The 18,153-nt window shown below is 39.3% G+C and overlaps 2 protein-coding genes across 3 annotated transcripts; one reads left to right on the plus strand and one right to left on the minus strand.

Moving 5' to 3' along the window:
- OIP5 (Opa interacting protein 5) lies at window positions 1–4,005 on the minus strand. Its single transcript, XM_032690730.1, is given in 6 exon segments — window positions 1–151; window positions 153–239; window positions 1,542–1,623; window positions 2,153–2,275; window positions 3,303–3,369; window positions 3,500–4,005. Coding segments are annotated over 6 exon segments (771 nt in total). The 5' UTR covers window positions 3,798–4,005; the 3' UTR covers window positions 1–37.
- A 9-nt stretch (window positions 4,006–4,014) lies between these two features.
- Window positions 4,015–17,900, plus strand: NUSAP1 (nucleolar and spindle associated protein 1). 2 transcript variants are annotated; one of them, XM_032690726.1, is made up of 11 exons: window positions 4,015–4,241; window positions 5,532–5,591; window positions 6,370–6,558; window positions 7,586–7,760; window positions 9,543–9,632; window positions 10,324–10,436; window positions 12,248–12,435; window positions 14,520–14,695; window positions 15,678–15,788; window positions 16,367–16,478; window positions 16,951–17,900. In XM_032690726.1, exons 1-11 carry the CDS (start codon window positions 4,059–4,061, stop codon window positions 17,036–17,038), a joined length of 1,485 nt encoding a protein of 494 aa, XP_032546617.1. In that variant the 5' UTR covers window positions 4,015–4,058; the 3' UTR covers window positions 17,039–17,900. The 2 variants fall into 2 exon arrangements, with proteins under 2 accessions (XP_032546617.1, XP_032546618.1); XM_032690727.1 differs by having other exon boundaries at window positions 4,106–4,241; window positions 14,520–14,707.
- The last annotated feature ends 253 nt before the right edge of the window (window positions 17,901–18,153 follow it).

An 18,153-nucleotide genomic window follows, 5' to 3' on the forward strand; every position in this document is an offset into this window, starting at 1 on the left:
TCTGATCTGGTGCATTATTTCTCCATAATGAACAAACTCAGAAGAGATGCAGAAACAACTCCAGCAGTTCTTGAAAACAGCTACTAGTTGATCCTAACTCCTGTATATCCTGGTGGTAGACTATCTGTATCTGATGCAGAGCTCTGCCATTGTGTTGCATAATTACTTTGTTCCAGTTCCTTCAGCTTCTTTGTCACCAATTCTATGCGAATGTGGAACTCCACAAGCTTTTCTTTCAGCTAGAAAAAAAGAGAAATAAGAGTACTAAAACTAGCAAAAAAATGTCCTAAGGCTGCATCTTTGAATGATCTGCATCAAGCGCACTTTCAGTGGCTTAAGAGCAGCTCATTTTTAAGATGGAAAAACAGTGGGGCTTGAGTCTTTATACTGCATGTCTAGTACAGACAAAACCGGCACCCAAATCATAGGTCTGCACTACAAACTGGAGATGGATGAACATGTGCCAGCATCAGTCCTTCCAGAGATGCAGGGAAATACTCTAAGGAGATGGAGTTACTAGAGTTTTACTATGATGAGTCTGATCTTTCCTAGTTAAGTCATTACAAGTTTTCACACAGCCAGAGACCTTCTTTGACAATATCTGGACAAACCGTTTCATCATTAGCTTAGGAATACATGTGGACACATTATTTCTCAAAAAGCAAAGGCCGGATTCTTGAGCTTGTTCTAGTTAACAAGCAAACTCTCTACAGTCACATAATTTGTGTTTGCAATGAAGTATTATCATTTTTTTACTTCAGAAAATTGCATCTCGACTTTACAAGTCTTGCCTGGATAAGATTTTTGCATTTTTAGTCTCACTTGATCTGTAAAAACACTATGATCTTATGGACACTGGAAGATGATTTTAAAGAGGACAAAAGAAATGTCACAGGCTCATTAGAAGAGAAACTAAACTAGACAACTAAACTCAAAAAAAATGGAAAAAAACCCAAAGTAAGGAATAAGTAAACCCATGAACTGGGTACACTGGCTCTCTCCTACATACCATATGGGACAGACAATTTACTAAGATAACAACTAACCAGGTTACAGACAAGAACATCCAATTTAAACACCAAAGAAGGAGGAAGGTCCTAGTGCTGTCTCTGAAGCTACAAATACTGCCATGCTGTTTTGAGCTTACACAAACATAAATATAACTGTGCAAGAATCCCTTTCAAATTAACAAATTACTATTTTTCATTCTTCAACAGTGGTAACACAAGTAGTAATACTTAGGTGAAGTCTGTATAAATGATCCTTGGGTTTTTTCTTTTCATGGTATAGAGGTAAAAGGATAAAAAACTTTTGCCAGAAATTTAGCTACAACTGGATACATTATGCAGATTAGGGGTCTTAGAAAATGTTCCATGTTTCTCACACATTGAGGCAGTCACTGTAATATAAGTCAGCATTTTCTCAATCTTTTGCACTTAAAAAACCAGAAATTGTATCCATATTTTGGAATTAATATCCCAAATTATCAGCAGTTTAAAACTATGTTCCATTAATGTAGAGATTAATGTAGAAACCCTTACTTCCTGCACTTGTTTCTTTAAGGTCACAGCAGGAAAATCCACCTTAGAAGCTTCTATAACCATTTGGTTTTCTAAGAGATAACTGGAAAACAAAAGGGGATAGGGAAAAAAGCCACAAGAAAAACAGTTAAAAGCCACAGTTGCATTCATTATTTAGACAGATTATTTAAGACAATTTTAAAGCAGATACAAAGTTGTTGCCAAAAGTAATCAATAATTATGAAAATATGAAAAACATAACAATGGTTTTACTTTGAGATCTTAAGATCTGCTCATCACCGGCTATAAGTAATTAAGTTTCTACAGTCAAGTCCTTAACCTGTCATGGAACTACTTTGATACCTTACATTAGCTAAGCAAATCTGGAACGGAAGGAGATTTCAGCATTTCACTCAATTAAATTTAAACCCTTACATTACATGAGGACACTCAAGAAGTGCAAGGCAAATCAAATAGATTCATATCAACACAAACAACTTAGACATCCAGGATGTTAAAATCCCACACCAATGTGCTCAGACAAAAGTAAAGTCACTTTAGCTGTTGGCCAGTTGTACAGTAACTTACAAATACCTGTGAAATCCCTGACTGTAGGAATACAGAGTACCCACCAGAGGATTCTGTCCTTGAAGAAACAGAACAAGCCTCGGAGATATGCCAGGTCACTGGCAGCAGAATGAAGGATGAAGCCCACAGACAAGCCACATGACCGACAGGATAATGCATTGTAAGCACTAAAAGGAGAAAGGGAAAAATATTTTTAAACAAAAGCTTTTGAAACCATAGATACTACATGTCTGTCAGACAACATCAAATCTTCAGTTCTATTAGGACAAAAACCCAAGACATAATAAAGCTTTCTCATTAAAAAAATAATAGATACACAAAGAATGTGAACATAAGCAGTTGGGCATGTTGTGCCCAAGTAATGAAATAATCTCTTCAATAAGTGAAGTTGCAATTATGGAAGAAAATACACGTCTTATTATCACAGAGTGGTTTAGGCTACACTACTCAAACAGGGTTTAACTGATAAAACAACGCATATGCCAGGTCACAAACGTGAAATTTCCTCTCGGTAAAACAGATTTATTGCTTCATGCAGAGAGAGGGGGTGGGAATAATAGAAAAAAAAATAGTAAGTCTTATATTTAAAAAGTTCCCAGTCCTTATAGCTTGTAAAACAGCCTTTAAATATCTTTTAAATGAGCTACTGCTTCTGTAAGCCCTCAGATGACATTTTACGCCCCTCCCATTAGACCAGTCCCTGAGTTACCAAACCTGTTGCTAACTGTAGCCTAATGAATAGAGGAGCAGAAATTACCCGTTTTCAGTACTAAGAAAAACCAACCAAACAAAACCCACAAAAAACCCCCCAAACAACAACAAAAAAATCCCAAACAAACACCACCAAACCAAACACAACCCAGAGATGCTTTAATTCAGATAAAAGACCTTTTAGGGAAGGAAAGAAAGAGACCTAAACGGTAGGCCGTCTCTTAACTGCATTGCTCAAATGCTCCTCTCCACTACAAAGGTTAGAGCAGTAAAACTTTTGATTTTGACAGAAGCAAAAGCTACATCCCTACAAGCGGTGAAGCAGAGGTACAAAAAGCACTTGGGAGTTTGCTAAGCCCCTCACAACCCTCCGTGCACGAGCCGGAGGAGCCCCCGGCTCCCGGCCTTGACAGACCCGGCTTTGCCCGCCCGATTTACCGCGGCGGCCCTATGCCAAGAGCAAGGACTAGGGGAGCTACGCACCATCCCAGGAGCGGTTCCTCGAGGCCGATCAAGAGCGAATCCTCCCAGACCACATCACTGGTGACTTCTGCGGAAAGAGAGACGCGCTGCAGGCGAGAGCCCCCGGACCAACCTCAGCCCGGCCTGAGACCCGCCCCGCGGCCCCAGGGGCAGTGGCAGCGCGGGCTCGGCACCCCCCTCCCCGAGGAGGCACTGACTGAAGCAGGCGAGGAAGCCGAACCGCGGCGCCTCCGGCGCGCACAACTGCAGCGAGTCCCCCAACACCGTCCAGCAGCCGCGGCAGTGGAACACGGCGCACAGCTCCGGCAGCGGACCCTGCTGCCGCGGAGGCGACGCCGGCTCCGCGGCCGACGGCAAGGGCGACGGCGGCGACGGCATCCAGGCAGCAGCGGCCGGGGAGGACGCCCGCTCCAGCACGATGGTTCCGACGAGCTGCGGGTCCTGGAATAGCTGCGGATCCTGGAACAGCTCCCGCAGTGGCCGCCGCACCGCCATCTCCTCCCGCCGCGCGCTCGAGCGCGGCGCCCGCCCTCCGAGCCTCGCGATTGGAGCGCGGCTCACGGCTCTGTGCTGCCACTGGACAGCGGCCGCGTCAATCCTGGCCGCCCGAGGTGATTGGGCAGCGAGCCGCACCGAGCGAAACTCCCCCTAGCCGGGAACGCCCAAGCGCACTCGAAAATAAGCACGCGCAGCGGAGCGCGTCGTCATTGGCGGCTCCCGCGCCCCGCCCCCGGGGGCCGTTTCCTGTCGCAGCCAATGGGCTGGCGCGGCGGGCAGTTCGAACGGCGAGGGTGGGCGGGCGCAGTGTCGGTTGGGCGCGCGGCGCGGGCCGGGGGTGCCGCCACCATGCCGCTCACCTCTCCCCGCACCCTGGAGGCGCTGAAATACGTCGAGCTCCAGCGCCTTGCCAAGGCCGTCGGCCTGAGGGCCAACCTCCGCGTGAGCGGGGCAGCGGGGAGGGAGCGGTGCCAGGGAGCAGAGCGAGGGGTGGGCGGGGGAAGGTCTGGGTAACGAGGTTCCCCCTCCGCCCGGCCGTGAGCCCGGGGCAGCGAGTGTCTCGCCCGTCCCCGCGGGCGGTGCTCTCGGTGTGGGGCCGCAGCCGCCGTCCCCTCCCGGCGCTAGTGGCGGCCTGGCCCGCGCGGTGCGTCCCGAGAGAAGCGGCCCGGCCGTGCGCTCCTATGCGGGGCTCGGGGAGGGGGCGACACGGGGCTCTGGCCGTCCGGAGTCACCGAGGAGGGGAGGCTGCCCCACCTCTCCTGCCCCCGGCCCATGGTGGCCCAGCTGCTCCTCTCTCGCCGCTGTTCCCCCGCTTTTTCTACCCCCTCCTTCGGTGCGCGTAGGTGTGGTCAGTTGGTTTTATTTGCGATTCGGAGTCGGAGGAGTGACAGAAGGGTCCCTTCAGGGAGGGAAGCGTGTGTGGGCGTTTACCAGCCGCGGTTAAGGAAGAGAAGTTGAAGCTCTCCCCGATATTCTGCCCGGTGTACCCGTGGCACGGCCTGGCCTCTCCTGGCAGGCGCTGCCAGCAACGGGAGAAGTCGGAAAACCTTGAAGAAAATCCACGGCTTCGGTGGACAAGGGAGTTCGTTGTCCTGACTTGACTAAGAATTTTTCCTGGAGTTTTAGTTTTGGGATATTTTGCTCTTAAACTGCTAGTTTGGGTTTGATTTTATGCTGATCTTTCCAGCTAGGTGTTTAAGAGCCTTTTGTAGCCCGAATTATCAATGGCGTGGTTTTGTTGTTGTATTGTTGCTGTTGCTGCTGAATGTAAGCAAGGGACAAAAGGCGCTTTGCATGTAGTATGGACAAGACAGAACTATAATATGATTTTAATTCATGTTCAGCTGTGCAGTGTTGGTTAAAACAGCCTGTCTCACTCACCCTTGAACAATTAACCTTGTCTGAAAAACAGACAGACCGAAAGAAACCTAGTCAGGGAAATTTGCCTTTGTGCCTCGGTGGAGAATTAGCCACCAGGTGCTTGTAACAAATGTGGATAGAGCCTTTCCCAAATCTTTGTTTGGGAAGCCTAGCCATGATGATATCTGCGGCCTTAAGCACTTTCCCTAATTTGCCTTGAATGAAGCTTTTGGCACCTTATTCCATCGGATTCAGGAAATGTTCTGCTTGTTTGTTTGATCAATTTATAGGTCACTGGTTATGTTTATGCAGGTTTTCGTTTGATGACTTAATGGCCTATTAGGCTCATAAGTTGCTTTGATTTCTCTCCAGGCAGACAAACTGTTGGAATCATTGAAGCAACACTTCGAAGAAACAGAACAAGAAAATATGGTAATAGATGATAAATCAGCTATTGTTTTTAAGAGATATAAACTTAAATTTGTAACCAGTAGGATGGGGTGTGTGCTGGAGGGTGGTTCTGACCGTGATGTGAACTGTAATAGAAATACCTTTTTCTTCTTAGTGCCCTTACCTTAATGTACTCATATACTGATAGAAATAGGTATGCTAATGTTAGTTTTGAAGTGGCCTCCCATATGACCCAAAGCTGTTTGCCTTTCAGCTGCAAAAATTAATAATGTATTTTTCAGCATCGGTACAAAATTAGTCTCTGTAAACACTAAGACCTAATTTCCATTGAACAAATCTCAGTTCTTGCCTGTTTAGCTCCAGACAATAGTCAGTACCAAATATAAAAATATTTTATTTATTTTGCATGTCTAGATAGTAACTGGAAAACATTTTGCATTTATTATGATTTACTTACACTAACACTGTAATGAAAGTGATAGAGTTGTGCTATTTCCTTTATTCATTTCTTAAGATATTATTTTCTTAACTTTTTTTGTTAATTTTTTTGTAAGCTGAATTATTTTGTTGAGTGTGGTGGTCTTTTTTGTTTTTGATAAAAAACAATTCAGCATCTGCTTTTTCTCAAACGTATCTCCCTTTAAGTGCTTCCTTTAAAAATCTTTAAAGGTTTGAGGGAGTGCTGTAATCCTTGTCAGCTTATTAAAAATTTCTTTTGGTGAAGAGTGTTCCACAAATGTACAAGTCTGGGAGGGTTGCAGCATTATACAAGTTAGATTTTTTTTTTTTTCTGCTACAGGATCCTGAAAAGAGTGCATCTGCTTCCATCAAATTGGATGAACTGAGCAATCAGGAAATTGGGCCTGATTCAGTGTGTTTTATTACAAAAAGATGTTGCAATGAAAAGAAAATAACCAGAAAAAAGAGGAACTTCCATGAGGAAACTAATACCACTGAAGAAAACCCAGTGCTTTCTGATGAGAAAGAGGTGACATGCATTGCTTGGTTTTGTCTCCCCTTCCTCTGAGCGTAATTTAAACACATTTGGTTTCTTTTTTACCACCATTTAGAGATGGTATACATTTAGATATGTGTGTGTGTGTGTATATATATATATAAAGAATTTCATACACGATGTTCTGGTATTGGACTTATGTACTTTCTAGCACTGACTTTTCTCTATCTTAACTATGTGCTATTCCATAATAAACAGACATTACTTGCTAGTCATTGCTTCAAGGAAATAAATTCCTCTAAGAAATACACAATACCAAGCACTTTATCTGAGTGTAAGGGTGCTTTTACCTAGTTCATCATAGTATTCTGAATATTAAGATAGTTTCAGAATTTATCTAAAATAAGGCTGTTCTCACTTTTTTAATACAGAAAAAATAATCAGAAGTTGCACCATTGCCTAAACTTCACAATTTTTTTTATTGTGAGTGTTGTATGACTGAGGGAGAGGAAGTTTCAAGGTGAGATGGACGTAGAATTCTTTTTCTCTAGAGTTACAAGGAGTGGGTAAACTAAGAACTGTCTGAAAGACTTTTAATGACTGAAGGAGGGAAATGAGGAGATGAAGTGTTAGAAAACTGTACAGTAACCAAAGCTCCAACAGTGAAAAGTAACATACCCAGTGAATTTATTTTTACTTGCAAATAATTATTTCTTGTCAATAAAGGCAATTTTATACAAAAATGTTGGAGCTGTGCAGCTGAAAGCTTTCTAATATATCTGTTTGTGAAGTAACAGGGTAAATATTTCACAGGTTAATTCAGGTTGGACTTCAGAAAATCTCAATCTCCCAACTAAAGCAGACTCAACTGTAAGGTTAGACCACAGTGCTTAAGGCTTTATCTAATCTCATGTTGAAAACCCCTGACATGCAGGCTATGCAACTCACTGGGCAACCTGTTCCACTGATTCACTGTTCTCAGAAAAGCAGCCTTTCTTTGGAACAGAAAGGAACAAACAATTGGAAGAAACTATTTGAATGAAGTATGTTTAAATTGCAGGTGCATTCTGAAATGAAAGAAAACGAAGTGCCTCAGGATGAGCATGAAAAGGGACAGAAGATATTCCGAAACAAGAAACAAGTCACCAAAAAGAGGGCTATTGAGAATGCAGGGATGGGTACTGGTCAGAAGAAACAAGCCGAGAAGACTTCTACTAAAATCAGGGGAGATGAATGTAAGTAAAAAATTGAAAAAAGCAACTTTAATAATTTGTACTACTTAAAATAACCAAAAAGTACATTTTATTTTGTTATGAAGATTTTTTTTGTGGCATGTCTGGTGATTAGTACTTTATTTGGGGATACCAGAAGAAAATATGTCTGGGTTTTTTTACATATTGTTACATAAACCCACAAATTCTGCACTGTAGCAATTCTGCTGGCTTTGACTTCAGAACTCTGGACCTGATGTTTTCAGTGAAGGAGTTCTGAAAGGTCTGAGTGCATTTGAGTCTTGCACTTCCGAAAGGATCAGTGCCTTTTGGAATATCCCTGAGGTTGTGACTTGGCTCCTTTAACAGCTGGCAAGGAAAGGAGAGCTTGCTTCCCAGGGCTTCATTTATCTTTTCCTACAGATGAACAGTTTTATCTTGTTTTTCCCAGCAGTAAAATTAGTAGAAAAGAATGTACAGACAGAATCCTTTATAATTGGTTTGAACTACCTAACCTTATCTATATTCCAGTGCATCATTTTTCCATCTGGTGGTTTTTTTAGTCCTTCAAACATGATACCACTGCAAATATTAATTAATTTATCCCCCACTCCGTTGTGTATGAGCTGACAGGAAGAAATGAGTTCGTCTAATCAATCTGATAATTTATTGGTATTGTGGATCTGTCAAGTAAGATAGATAGATATATATATATATATATATATATAGCTTTATTTGCTCTGGTTAGGTTATGTGTACAGTCTGTAAGCTGGATTATAGATATTCTTGCTGTTCAGTAGAATTTATAAGGACAATCTTATGGGAGACCACCTATAATTTTGAAACCAGCTTAGTAGGATTTTCAATGAAGGTTATTTTTAAAAACAGAAGCAATAGAGTATTGTGGAGGATGCTTGGGTTGAGGCAGCATTCATCCTGACAGCTGGTACAGTACTATATCTTCCTGTAACCGTAGTTACAAGTGTCTGTACTACTTTCTATGTTGTGTTTTTGTGTTTTGGGTGGTTTTTTTGTGGTTTTCTTTGGTTGATTTGGGTTGTTTTCCCAGTAATTTCAGAGCGAGAGTTGTTACAGGCGAATACTATGTCTGCATTTAATGTTAATAAGGTGATTTTTCAACAATTATTTTCAACAACACCCCATTATTTTCTTCTAATGAGGATTTCTTTCAATATATTAGGGTCATCCATGTTTACTTTTAAGGGGATGTGAAGGAACGGAAAAACAAATGTTTGCTTTTTATATGCAAATGCTGAACTTGATGTGAAGTCTTTACCTGATTTTTTTTTTAAATTAATCAGTAAAATGTGAACATGAGCTTAATAATATACTTGAGAGCAGAGAGAAAAAAAACCAACTCAGACTCTCTGTATGTATATAAGGCAGTGGCAGAAAAGCTGGGCAAAAGGTATTTCTTCTTTATTATCAACATTTAAAAACCACAGATGAAGACCTGTGAATTTAAAAGTTGCTTTTGCTTACCACAAGCACAGTTCTCTTTTTAACTTTCACTGTAAAATACTTTATTGTCATAAGATACTAACCTCACAGGACTGTAAGATTTGTGCTGGGCTTGTAGTTTGTCAAGACATGCTATTACTGACAAACCATTTAAAACACTTTGGAGAGACTTAAGACATATTCCAGCTCTTTTTATTTCTCAAAACCTGAACCCACTTTGAGGAGATAAGGTGTGTTTTGGAACAAATTGTTTTAAAACCATTGTGATGACTTTAAAATGTTTTCCAGGAGTTCTAATGATTTTGTTCAATCTTACTGTACCAGGTGATGCTCATCGTGCAGGAGGGAAGACCCCTTTATCTGTAGGCCATGCATCTAGGTCTGCAAAAACAGGGATGAAAGCTACTACACCAAGTAAGATAACCTACCATCTTTAGAAATAGATGTGTTTTAATGTGTGTAAAGGGAGACTTGACTTAGTTTTTTATAACTCAGATTTCTATTTTTGCTCAAAGAAGAGAACATCCTCTCTTTAAAAATCAATCAAACAAAAAAATTTCCCAAAGGTTACATTTTAAGGTACTTATTCTAACTTGTAAATTCAAAGTAGTAAATGACTGGCATGTATATTATAAAACTGTTATTGAACATTTTGATGTCTTTTGGATATAATACTTGCATTAATGATTTTCAAAGAGGAGGAATACACGCTATTACTCCTGCTTGTTTATTTTTCACTTTATAAATACTACTGTTCTGCTGTATTACTATGTATTAGCTTATTTTCATCACTTCTTAAAATGCATTCATTAGTTTAAATTTAGAAGTACTTACTGTTCTCTTTAACTGCAGAATTTGGGGGTTAGATGATCTTTAAAGGTCTCTTCCAACCAAAACTGTTCTGTGATTCTGTCATTCTCTGGAGCATGCACCAGGTAACTGGTCATATAGCTGGTGAAATAGGTTCTTTTTCATTCTGTTTGGCCAGGTGTGTATGCAGAGGGATACTTTTTCTTTGAGGCCTTAACAATAGGTGTTGCAAAATTCTCCTATTAAGTATTAAACTTCCTTAGAGCATATTAGATCTGTGAATCTTCTTTCTTAGACTTTAAAAGGTTGCACGAGGCTCACTTCAAGAACTTGGAATCTATTGCTGACTACATGGAGAGAAAAAAAAAAAGGCATGAAAACTGTACCAGTTCGCTCAGCGCAGTCAAGGTAACTGATAACAGAGGAAGATATCTGTTGTTCCCATATTCATTTATTTCCAGGGCCTCTCTGTAAGACTCTCTCTGTCTTAGAGTCTCTTTAGAGCAGTAAGTATCTGGTCACGTGAACAAACAGCAGAATGTTATGATGAATGAAATTTAACTTAGTCCCATATAACTAATTATATATAGTTATTTGTATATAACATTGTTTTGCCAAGAGACGAGAGACAGCACAAGAGACACAGACACGAACTTTAAAGAACAAGTGTAAAAATTTACTATAGCTCAAAACAGCAAAGAATTACAAAAAGATAAGCTTGGCAATGCACCTGATCATTACTGCAAAGTGTCTATAGTGATTAAGAAAGATACATCACCAGTTAGCCTTTAATGCAACATCATCCAGATTCGCATGTCAGCTGGGGAGCCTCAATTGCAGCGAAGGGTGGTAACTGGGTAATCCCGGTAACTGGGAAATCCTGCGCAGTGCATCTACTCGTAGGTGAGGCTTCCATCTTCACTGTGAAAAGGGCTCGTGAAAAAAGCTTTTATCCTGGTAAACAAACATGCTTACATCACTGCTTACTGTGGAAAAACATCTGAATTTCTTCTCTCCTGGGGTTTCATCCAAAGCCTGGCCAGGGCTCAAGAGAAAAATCAAGGGAGTCAATTTGGACTATTTAATGTTGAACAAGGCCAGCCATCTATTTCCATGGCCTTGACGAGTCTCTAAATTCAGAAGCATAGATACATTCATATTTCATTAATGAATAGATAGAAATCTTCGCTAATAAGCAGATACCTATATGAATTACTAACAAGCATACATGTCTACACAGATGTAGTCTTATCATACTATATATTTTACTAATGATTATACAGAATTTTGGCTAATAAGCAGATACATAACTAAATATAACATTAGGTTGGAAGGTTCATCTAGAGGTCAGCTCTGGCTCAGGGCCTGTTGTTCAGGCCTCAGCACTTCAAATACATATGTTGTATAACTTTTTGTATATTAACAGTGTATAGCTATAGGAACCAACAAATAACTTGTTTGAGTTAAAATAATTATGTCACAACTACTTCTGTGGAAGATCTCCTGGAGCTTTTGTTTACAACTGTTTGAATTGCTGTGGAACTTAAGGGGATAGGCTGTCTTTCAAAGAGCAGGAATTAAATATTCATTTCCTCTTTTATGTCTTAAAGAACTATTGTCCAATGGCTGCATATAACTCTCCTTTGAAATATATGAATATATATTGTTCTTAGTGTCCCTGACACTCACTTCTTACATTTAACCCTCTCATGGGTCAAAGCTGCTAACGGGACCTCTTGCAAGTGTGGCAGACCCTAGAGAAGTGACAGTAATGCATCAATGAATATATAAATATGTCAATGGATATGGAATTGTTCTCAGGTTGGAAAAGACCTTTAAGATTGTTGACTCCAACCATTATCCTAGCACTGCCAAGTCCATATCAAAACAGTAACACTGAAACTCCTGAGCACTACATTTCTTTATGGCATACATGTATCAATGCATACTTGAGACAGATTACTGTTGGCAGGTGCTGAACATCCCTTAAAAGCATCAGAAAAAGGAACTCCATATAACAGTTCTAAGGTATGTGTTTTCGGATCAGGATCAGTTTAAAAACAATAAAACTATTTATGTTTAAAATATGCATTTAAAGAAATAAAAGGGAAAAAACCTGAAGAGGCTATGCTTATGATTTGCTGTGTATTTTCCTCTTGGTTGCTTTTCAGATAAATTTTTAGCAGAGTCTGGTAACTCATTATTTGATTTTTCCCTAGAAACGAACCAGTGGCAAAGCACTTTTATTCAGCCCAAATCCTGCAAGAGGTAGATTCTCTACCACCTGCACTCCTGGTAACCTCCGGCGCTCACCACGCAATTCTCTGAATGCTGCAAATCGGAGTATTTTATCCCAGAAATCTTCATTTAATCCTTCTGTTCTTTCAACATCCAAAATGAATGTCAGGTAAAAAGAACAAAACAAAACTAACAGCAAACCATTTGATACAATACACATGAAATAATCAACACTGAGTGTGATTTTACTATATTATTTCTATTCTAAACATGAACTGTGCAAGACTAATTCTGATTACTAACTTTCAGCCTAGCATTATGGCTGGTTTAAGCCTTACTGTGCTGTTACTATCTTCCTTCTTCATTTTTATGTCTGTTGATAGCAGAATCCCACATCTCAGCTTCTATTTTGCTAAACCAGGCAAGCAAATTATTTTTCTTACTGTGTTAGGTTTTCCATTTTGTCAGACAACCTATCAGTGTCTGTTATATCTAAATTAATTTATCTTTGAGATTTCTTAACCAGAACTGTATTCAGTATTCCAGGTAAGTCTTGCAATGGACTCATCATTTGGGGTTTTTAGCTACTCTCACTTCCTTTTGTCCTCTATTTCCCCTCCCCCTCACTGTCACAGCAGGGATTGTCTTGTGATTGACTACTATAAGCAGATTGTTTCTAGCAGATGGGAACTAAGTTCATACTAGTAAGTCATGAGGAATTGTTAAATGAATGAACTCATACTCAATGCTACTATCTTATCTCGTTTCCTTTTAAAACATCATGTGTATGTCATTATTCCTCCACAGTAATCTAATTCTCTATTAATGTTTGTTTCATGAACTTGTTATCAGAAAAATTAATAAACTAATAAAATTTACTGAAGTCTTAATCAAGAAACCTTTTAAAAGAAGGAATCAAAAGGACAGACTTTATGGTATTGCACTGACAAATGTCCTTTTGCTTGGTTTTCTTTTTAGTGAGTCCTTGTCTGTACTATTCCTTAGTTGGTTTTTAACTATTATACTAATTCTGACTTAAATCATTTTACTAAATTTTCCACGGTGACTGAAGTTCTGATTAGACATTCTCCCTTGCTAACAATACATGGTTGTTCTCAGGTCTTGGTTGTGTTACTGTCCATTTCTCTGATGACCTTCACTTTTCAACTTTTGCATGCCAACGTTGTAGCTGCTGGGGCTTTTTGTCCCTGAATAAAGTGTATGTGGTGTTGTTATTGTGAAGTCAGATAATGCAACTTCTAATATTGATAACTGATAATATAAAATTATGTTACTGGAATGCAGGTATTTTGCTGTTCAAAGGTCAAAATCAAGTTTATAAACTTACTAGCTTTGTTTCTACTTTAAAAGTCCTCTTTTTGATTTCAGTAAATAACAACAAATGAAAAAAGTAACCATTCCCCCTCTAGTGTCTTGTTGGATGATCTTTGTCTCCACTGCAGCCCTCATTGATGCTTAGCAATATGTAATCCATTGATCCAAAGATGCACTGAGGTGGATCTTGCAAGCTGTACTTCATCATAAACTTGCTAGCCCACAAAACATAGCTTTCTTCAACATATACTCACTGTCTTTCCAAATCTTGCAGGCTTTTAACTTATTCTCAGTACCTTTTTGATAAGGGTGTCACTTCATGCATGCAAGATTTTGAATTTTCTTTCATGTGTTTATATATATGTGTACACATACATATGTATTCACACATACACATTAAAAATGTGTATATACACACATACATACAGCATGTACGTGCATCTTGGTATGCAAGTAACTTGTGTGTTCTGACTAAAATTTTGAGCTTCATCTTGTAGGTCTTTGAGTTGCAGCATTCTGTTAATTAATATTCTTTCTTAATTTGGATTTTAAAACTAACAATAGTGACATGTAATGCTTTACTACAGAATCCAAATATAAAGTAAATCATATCTATTGGTGAAGAAATCTGCTATCTTATTGCATCCAAATACATATGCTTTCCAAAATAACAAGCGAGCGAGTTCTTTGTAATTCCTAATATCCTTTACTGCTGTTGATGATGGCTCATAACTCAAAAACTGTTATACCAGGAAGGCATTTTAGTGCAGTTGATACATGAGCTGTGAATATCTTATATATGCAAGAATATCTTATATATGTAAGAAAAGCAGAATGCAGAACTTTCTGTATTCTGGCACATTGCTTACATTCCTTGTAGGTGGCTAAATATGTCTTCATATTTCTAACTATTTTCAGGTTCTCAGAAGCCACAAAAGATAATGAGCACAAGCGCTCTCTTACCAAGACTCCATCTCGAATGTCTCCATACATGCAGGAGATTTGCACACCTGACACTCAAAAGAACTGCAAACCAATAAGTCAGAAAAACAGCAAGGGAAATGCAAGAAATAATGATCTGACTGCACCAAAGGGTAAAGTGGCTGGTGAATATTTGGCTCTTTCAGATCAAGACTTTTCTCATAGTGAATTATTCTATAGATTTTTAATAACACAATGTCATGTAGTCCCAGGTCTTAATTTAATTCTCTATTTTATGACTGATTCTTTAGAAACTGCAGTGTTTTGTTTCATTTGTTTTCCAGTGGCTTGAGTAAAATGGTGGGGTGCCAAGACGTAAACATATGGTACCTAGCTACCTATAGAAAAGAGGATAGAAAATCTTCTAGACCTTTAGGGACTACATGGCAAAAGATTGATATTGCAGATACAGGGAGACCCTGTCTGTGGTGACAGGAGTTCCCAATGCCTTCTCAGAGATCTCATTCTCCTTGTGGAGTTAGCATGCATTAGGCTTTTAGCTGTGTTTTAGGACAACCAGCCTCAGCAACTCTGATTAACTCCCAAACTAAAACTTAGAAAAACTGTAAGTCTTCTGATTGCTAAGAATCTTTGCACCAGCACAGCTCTGCTATCTAGCCATTGATATCCTTAGTATCACTGGCCTATTGGCACAGGCCAAGAACCCAGAGCTTCTTGGTTTGCTCTGTAACAATATTAATGTTTTTAAGGGGAAAATAAAGCTCCATGCTGATCTGTTCCAAAGGAATTGCTTCTTCGTTTAATGTGAAAAGCCACCCAGTTCCACATAGAGACTAGGAAACACAATTTGCTCAGAAGTATTAGCAAAACAGATGAAGCTGTATATGCTCTTGGATAGTATAATCATACCAAAAGGGCTAGTACTGTGAAACTCTTGCCCTCTCCAAACCTGGAAACTCCCTATTTCAGGCAAGCTGTATTTGTGCAATTCTATTGTTAGAGGTAGCAGACAGTAGCATTTAATGGCTCTTGGGTCTTGATAATTGTAAGATGGTCTTCACAGGCACTTCCCAACTTTGTGTGTACAGCATTTCTCTTGTTACTATAATAACGATATTGTGATGCCTTTTGTAGTTATCACTCCCTTCAAGTTTGGAGCTCAATCTGCAGAACCCACAAGCACAAAAAAGACATTTGATCTCAAAGCAAGTCTCTCGAGGCCACTTCGGTATCAGCCACATAAAGGTACTGTGATCCTTTGCAGCTCATGTTGGTCACACCCCTTATACTGAGCTGCTGGCAGGGAGTACTCAGGGAGGCATTGATACAAATTGTGATAGCAAAGTTTATAGTCTCTTTTCATGTCCCTTTTCCTTTCTCTCTGGATTCCCACACAGTCTGTGGACTGCTGTTAGATTTCTACATAATATATGCTTCAAGAGCTTTGCTACTGAAGAGTATGACTAAAAGCCCATCAATACAAGAATAAGCATCCTTGTATTCCACTGAATGATGTTATGTACAAGAAATAGGAAACATTCCTTACATAATTAGACCTTTTTTTTTTTGAAGTGCACTATTGTTTGAGAAGCTGAACTCTGTGTGATGAGTTCTACTTTTAAGTGCAGTCATCTGTTTCTACATTTAGAAGGACTACTTGTAGGGAATTGGCTGGTGAAACTCATAATGCAGCTTGAAAATGCATTTCATCGTCAAGTCAACCAGCAAAAAACAGGCTAGCTAGGATAAAATTCATGATAAGAAGTTAAACACACAGTTACTAAACTAGTAAAGTGGTTTCTCTTTTTGCCCCTAAACTGTAGGACGACTAAAGCCGTGGGGAGAATTTAAAGAAAACACTGTCCTCAATAAGTCTGGTGGTAGCAATATCTCTTCACGTAAGAAAGATTACAAACAGCCACCTCTCCAGACAAGGTTAGTACACCACCAGTCTTTGTATGAGTAGTGTTACTTAAAATAATATGACTCATTCTTTTTGAGATTTAAATATACAGTGCAGGAAACAATCCTTTCGTATTAAAGCTATTTTTGTTTCCAATGACTGTTCAATATATCAGGAAGGCCAGCAAGGATGGCTGGTCTGAATTTGTTAGACTTTATTTTCCATGAAAGTTATCAGTTCTAGAGTTTGGAGATTTACCTTCACCTTGGAAGAAGCTGGCAACAGACATGTTGCTACCTTGACTGTTAGACCTTTATGTCTAAGAAGTCTATGCCTGAATGTGTGTTCAGTCCAAAATGGTTCTGTTCTCTCCAGCTATGGCAAATGCAGCACACTGATAAAAGCAGTATTAAGCCCCGGTCAGTTTCAGATTCCTTTGGTTGCTTGTGTCTCTACCTTTAATATAACTTGACATGGTCCATCTCTCTTCTTTTTCCCCTTTAGGGAAGAAAGGCGTGAGAAACATGAGCAAGAGAGAAGAAAGAAAAAGGCTCAGGCTCTCGGAAACCGTAGAGGAGTATCTGTGTGTTAGGATGAATAAGAAGTAACTAAGAAATCACTGTAAATACTGGTCCTGTCATGTAAATATTTGTGTTGTCTGTATGGTTCAGGTTGCTATCAGCTAGTGGAATCCAGAGAGCAATTAATGAGACATTGTATCTGAGCATATTTCTGTGATCAACTTCTCCAATGAGATGAGAGTTCTAGACTTTCAGGAGCTTAGACCTCTCTCTTGTTGCTTCATAATGTTTCAACTAATTTAAATGAACATGTTAAAGAAGAAAATGTAAGTGGAAAAAAAGATGCTCAAGAAGCCTCCTTGCAGAACAGATTTCTGCACCAGCATACATTTGTTGCCTGCTAGAATGCAGGCTTTGGATAGCAAGCATCAAAATGTTCCACTTGTAAATTACAGGAATTGGAGATACCTATTCTACGGATCAATCCTTAAATTCTCTAAAAGTTACAGCAATTATTCAGCATTTCTAATTGCATGCTTATGGCATAGTAGAGAATTTCAAAGAGAAGAAAAAATATGCAAGCTCTCTGGAAAACTAAAAGCTTGCAGCATAACATAATTATAAGCTTATTTTAAAAAAGTCACAACCAAGAATTTACAAATTACCAACTGAATGCTTTGAACAGTTAAGGTTGTTTTGTTCCTTTCTATGGTAAATAGCAATGCTAACAAAATTCTTTTGCTTTTCATTCCTGTGATGCTTAAAAGAGATCGTAGTAGTGTTGAAGCACATTCAATACCTTAGATTTAAAAGCAGTTATTTTTACTTTTAAAAAATACACAGAAAAGCTTTCTGGATTTGTTATGGATAGAATTGGAAGAGTAATTTACCAGTTGTAATCTCAGTTATTGACCAAATAAATGTTTCACTGAATTTAGTGTCCTATCAAATATATGTTGCAATGTCAAGAACAAGCAATTTTTTTAATGAAGTTAACGGGGAAGAAAATAATATTTTGTATATATCGTGTTTTCAATGGTTATATCATCTAGTGTACTATCTATAACTGCTTCCTTAGTGTAGCAGTAGTTTTGTTCACACTTGTATTTACTACTCCATGTCTTTTATTGTGTCATGTTTTCCTTACCAACCAGCCTGCCTACCACTTCATGAAAGCATGTTTGGT

The sequence above is a fragment of the Chiroxiphia lanceolata genome, chromosome 6 (assembly GCF_009829145.1).
Source record: "Chiroxiphia lanceolata isolate bChiLan1 chromosome 6, bChiLan1.pri, whole genome shotgun sequence".
Taxonomy (NCBI): Eukaryota; Metazoa; Chordata; class Aves; order Passeriformes; family Pipridae; genus Chiroxiphia; species Chiroxiphia lanceolata.

Excerpts from the sequence above, each read along its gene's own strand:
- NUSAP1 (XM_032690726.1), top strand. The coding sequence starts at position 4,059 with ATGGGCTGGCGCGGCGGGCAGTTCGAACGGCGAGGGTGGGCGGGCGCA. Across the intron at positions 4,242-5,531 it reads GCCTGAGGGCCAACCTCCGC|GCAGACAAACTGTTGGAATC; the intron begins GTGAGCGGGGCA and ends ATTTCTCTCCAG. Across the intron at positions 12,436-14,519 it reads ACATCCAAAATGAATGTCAG|GTTCTCAGAAGCCACAAAAG; the intron begins GTAAAAAGAACA and ends AACTATTTTCAG.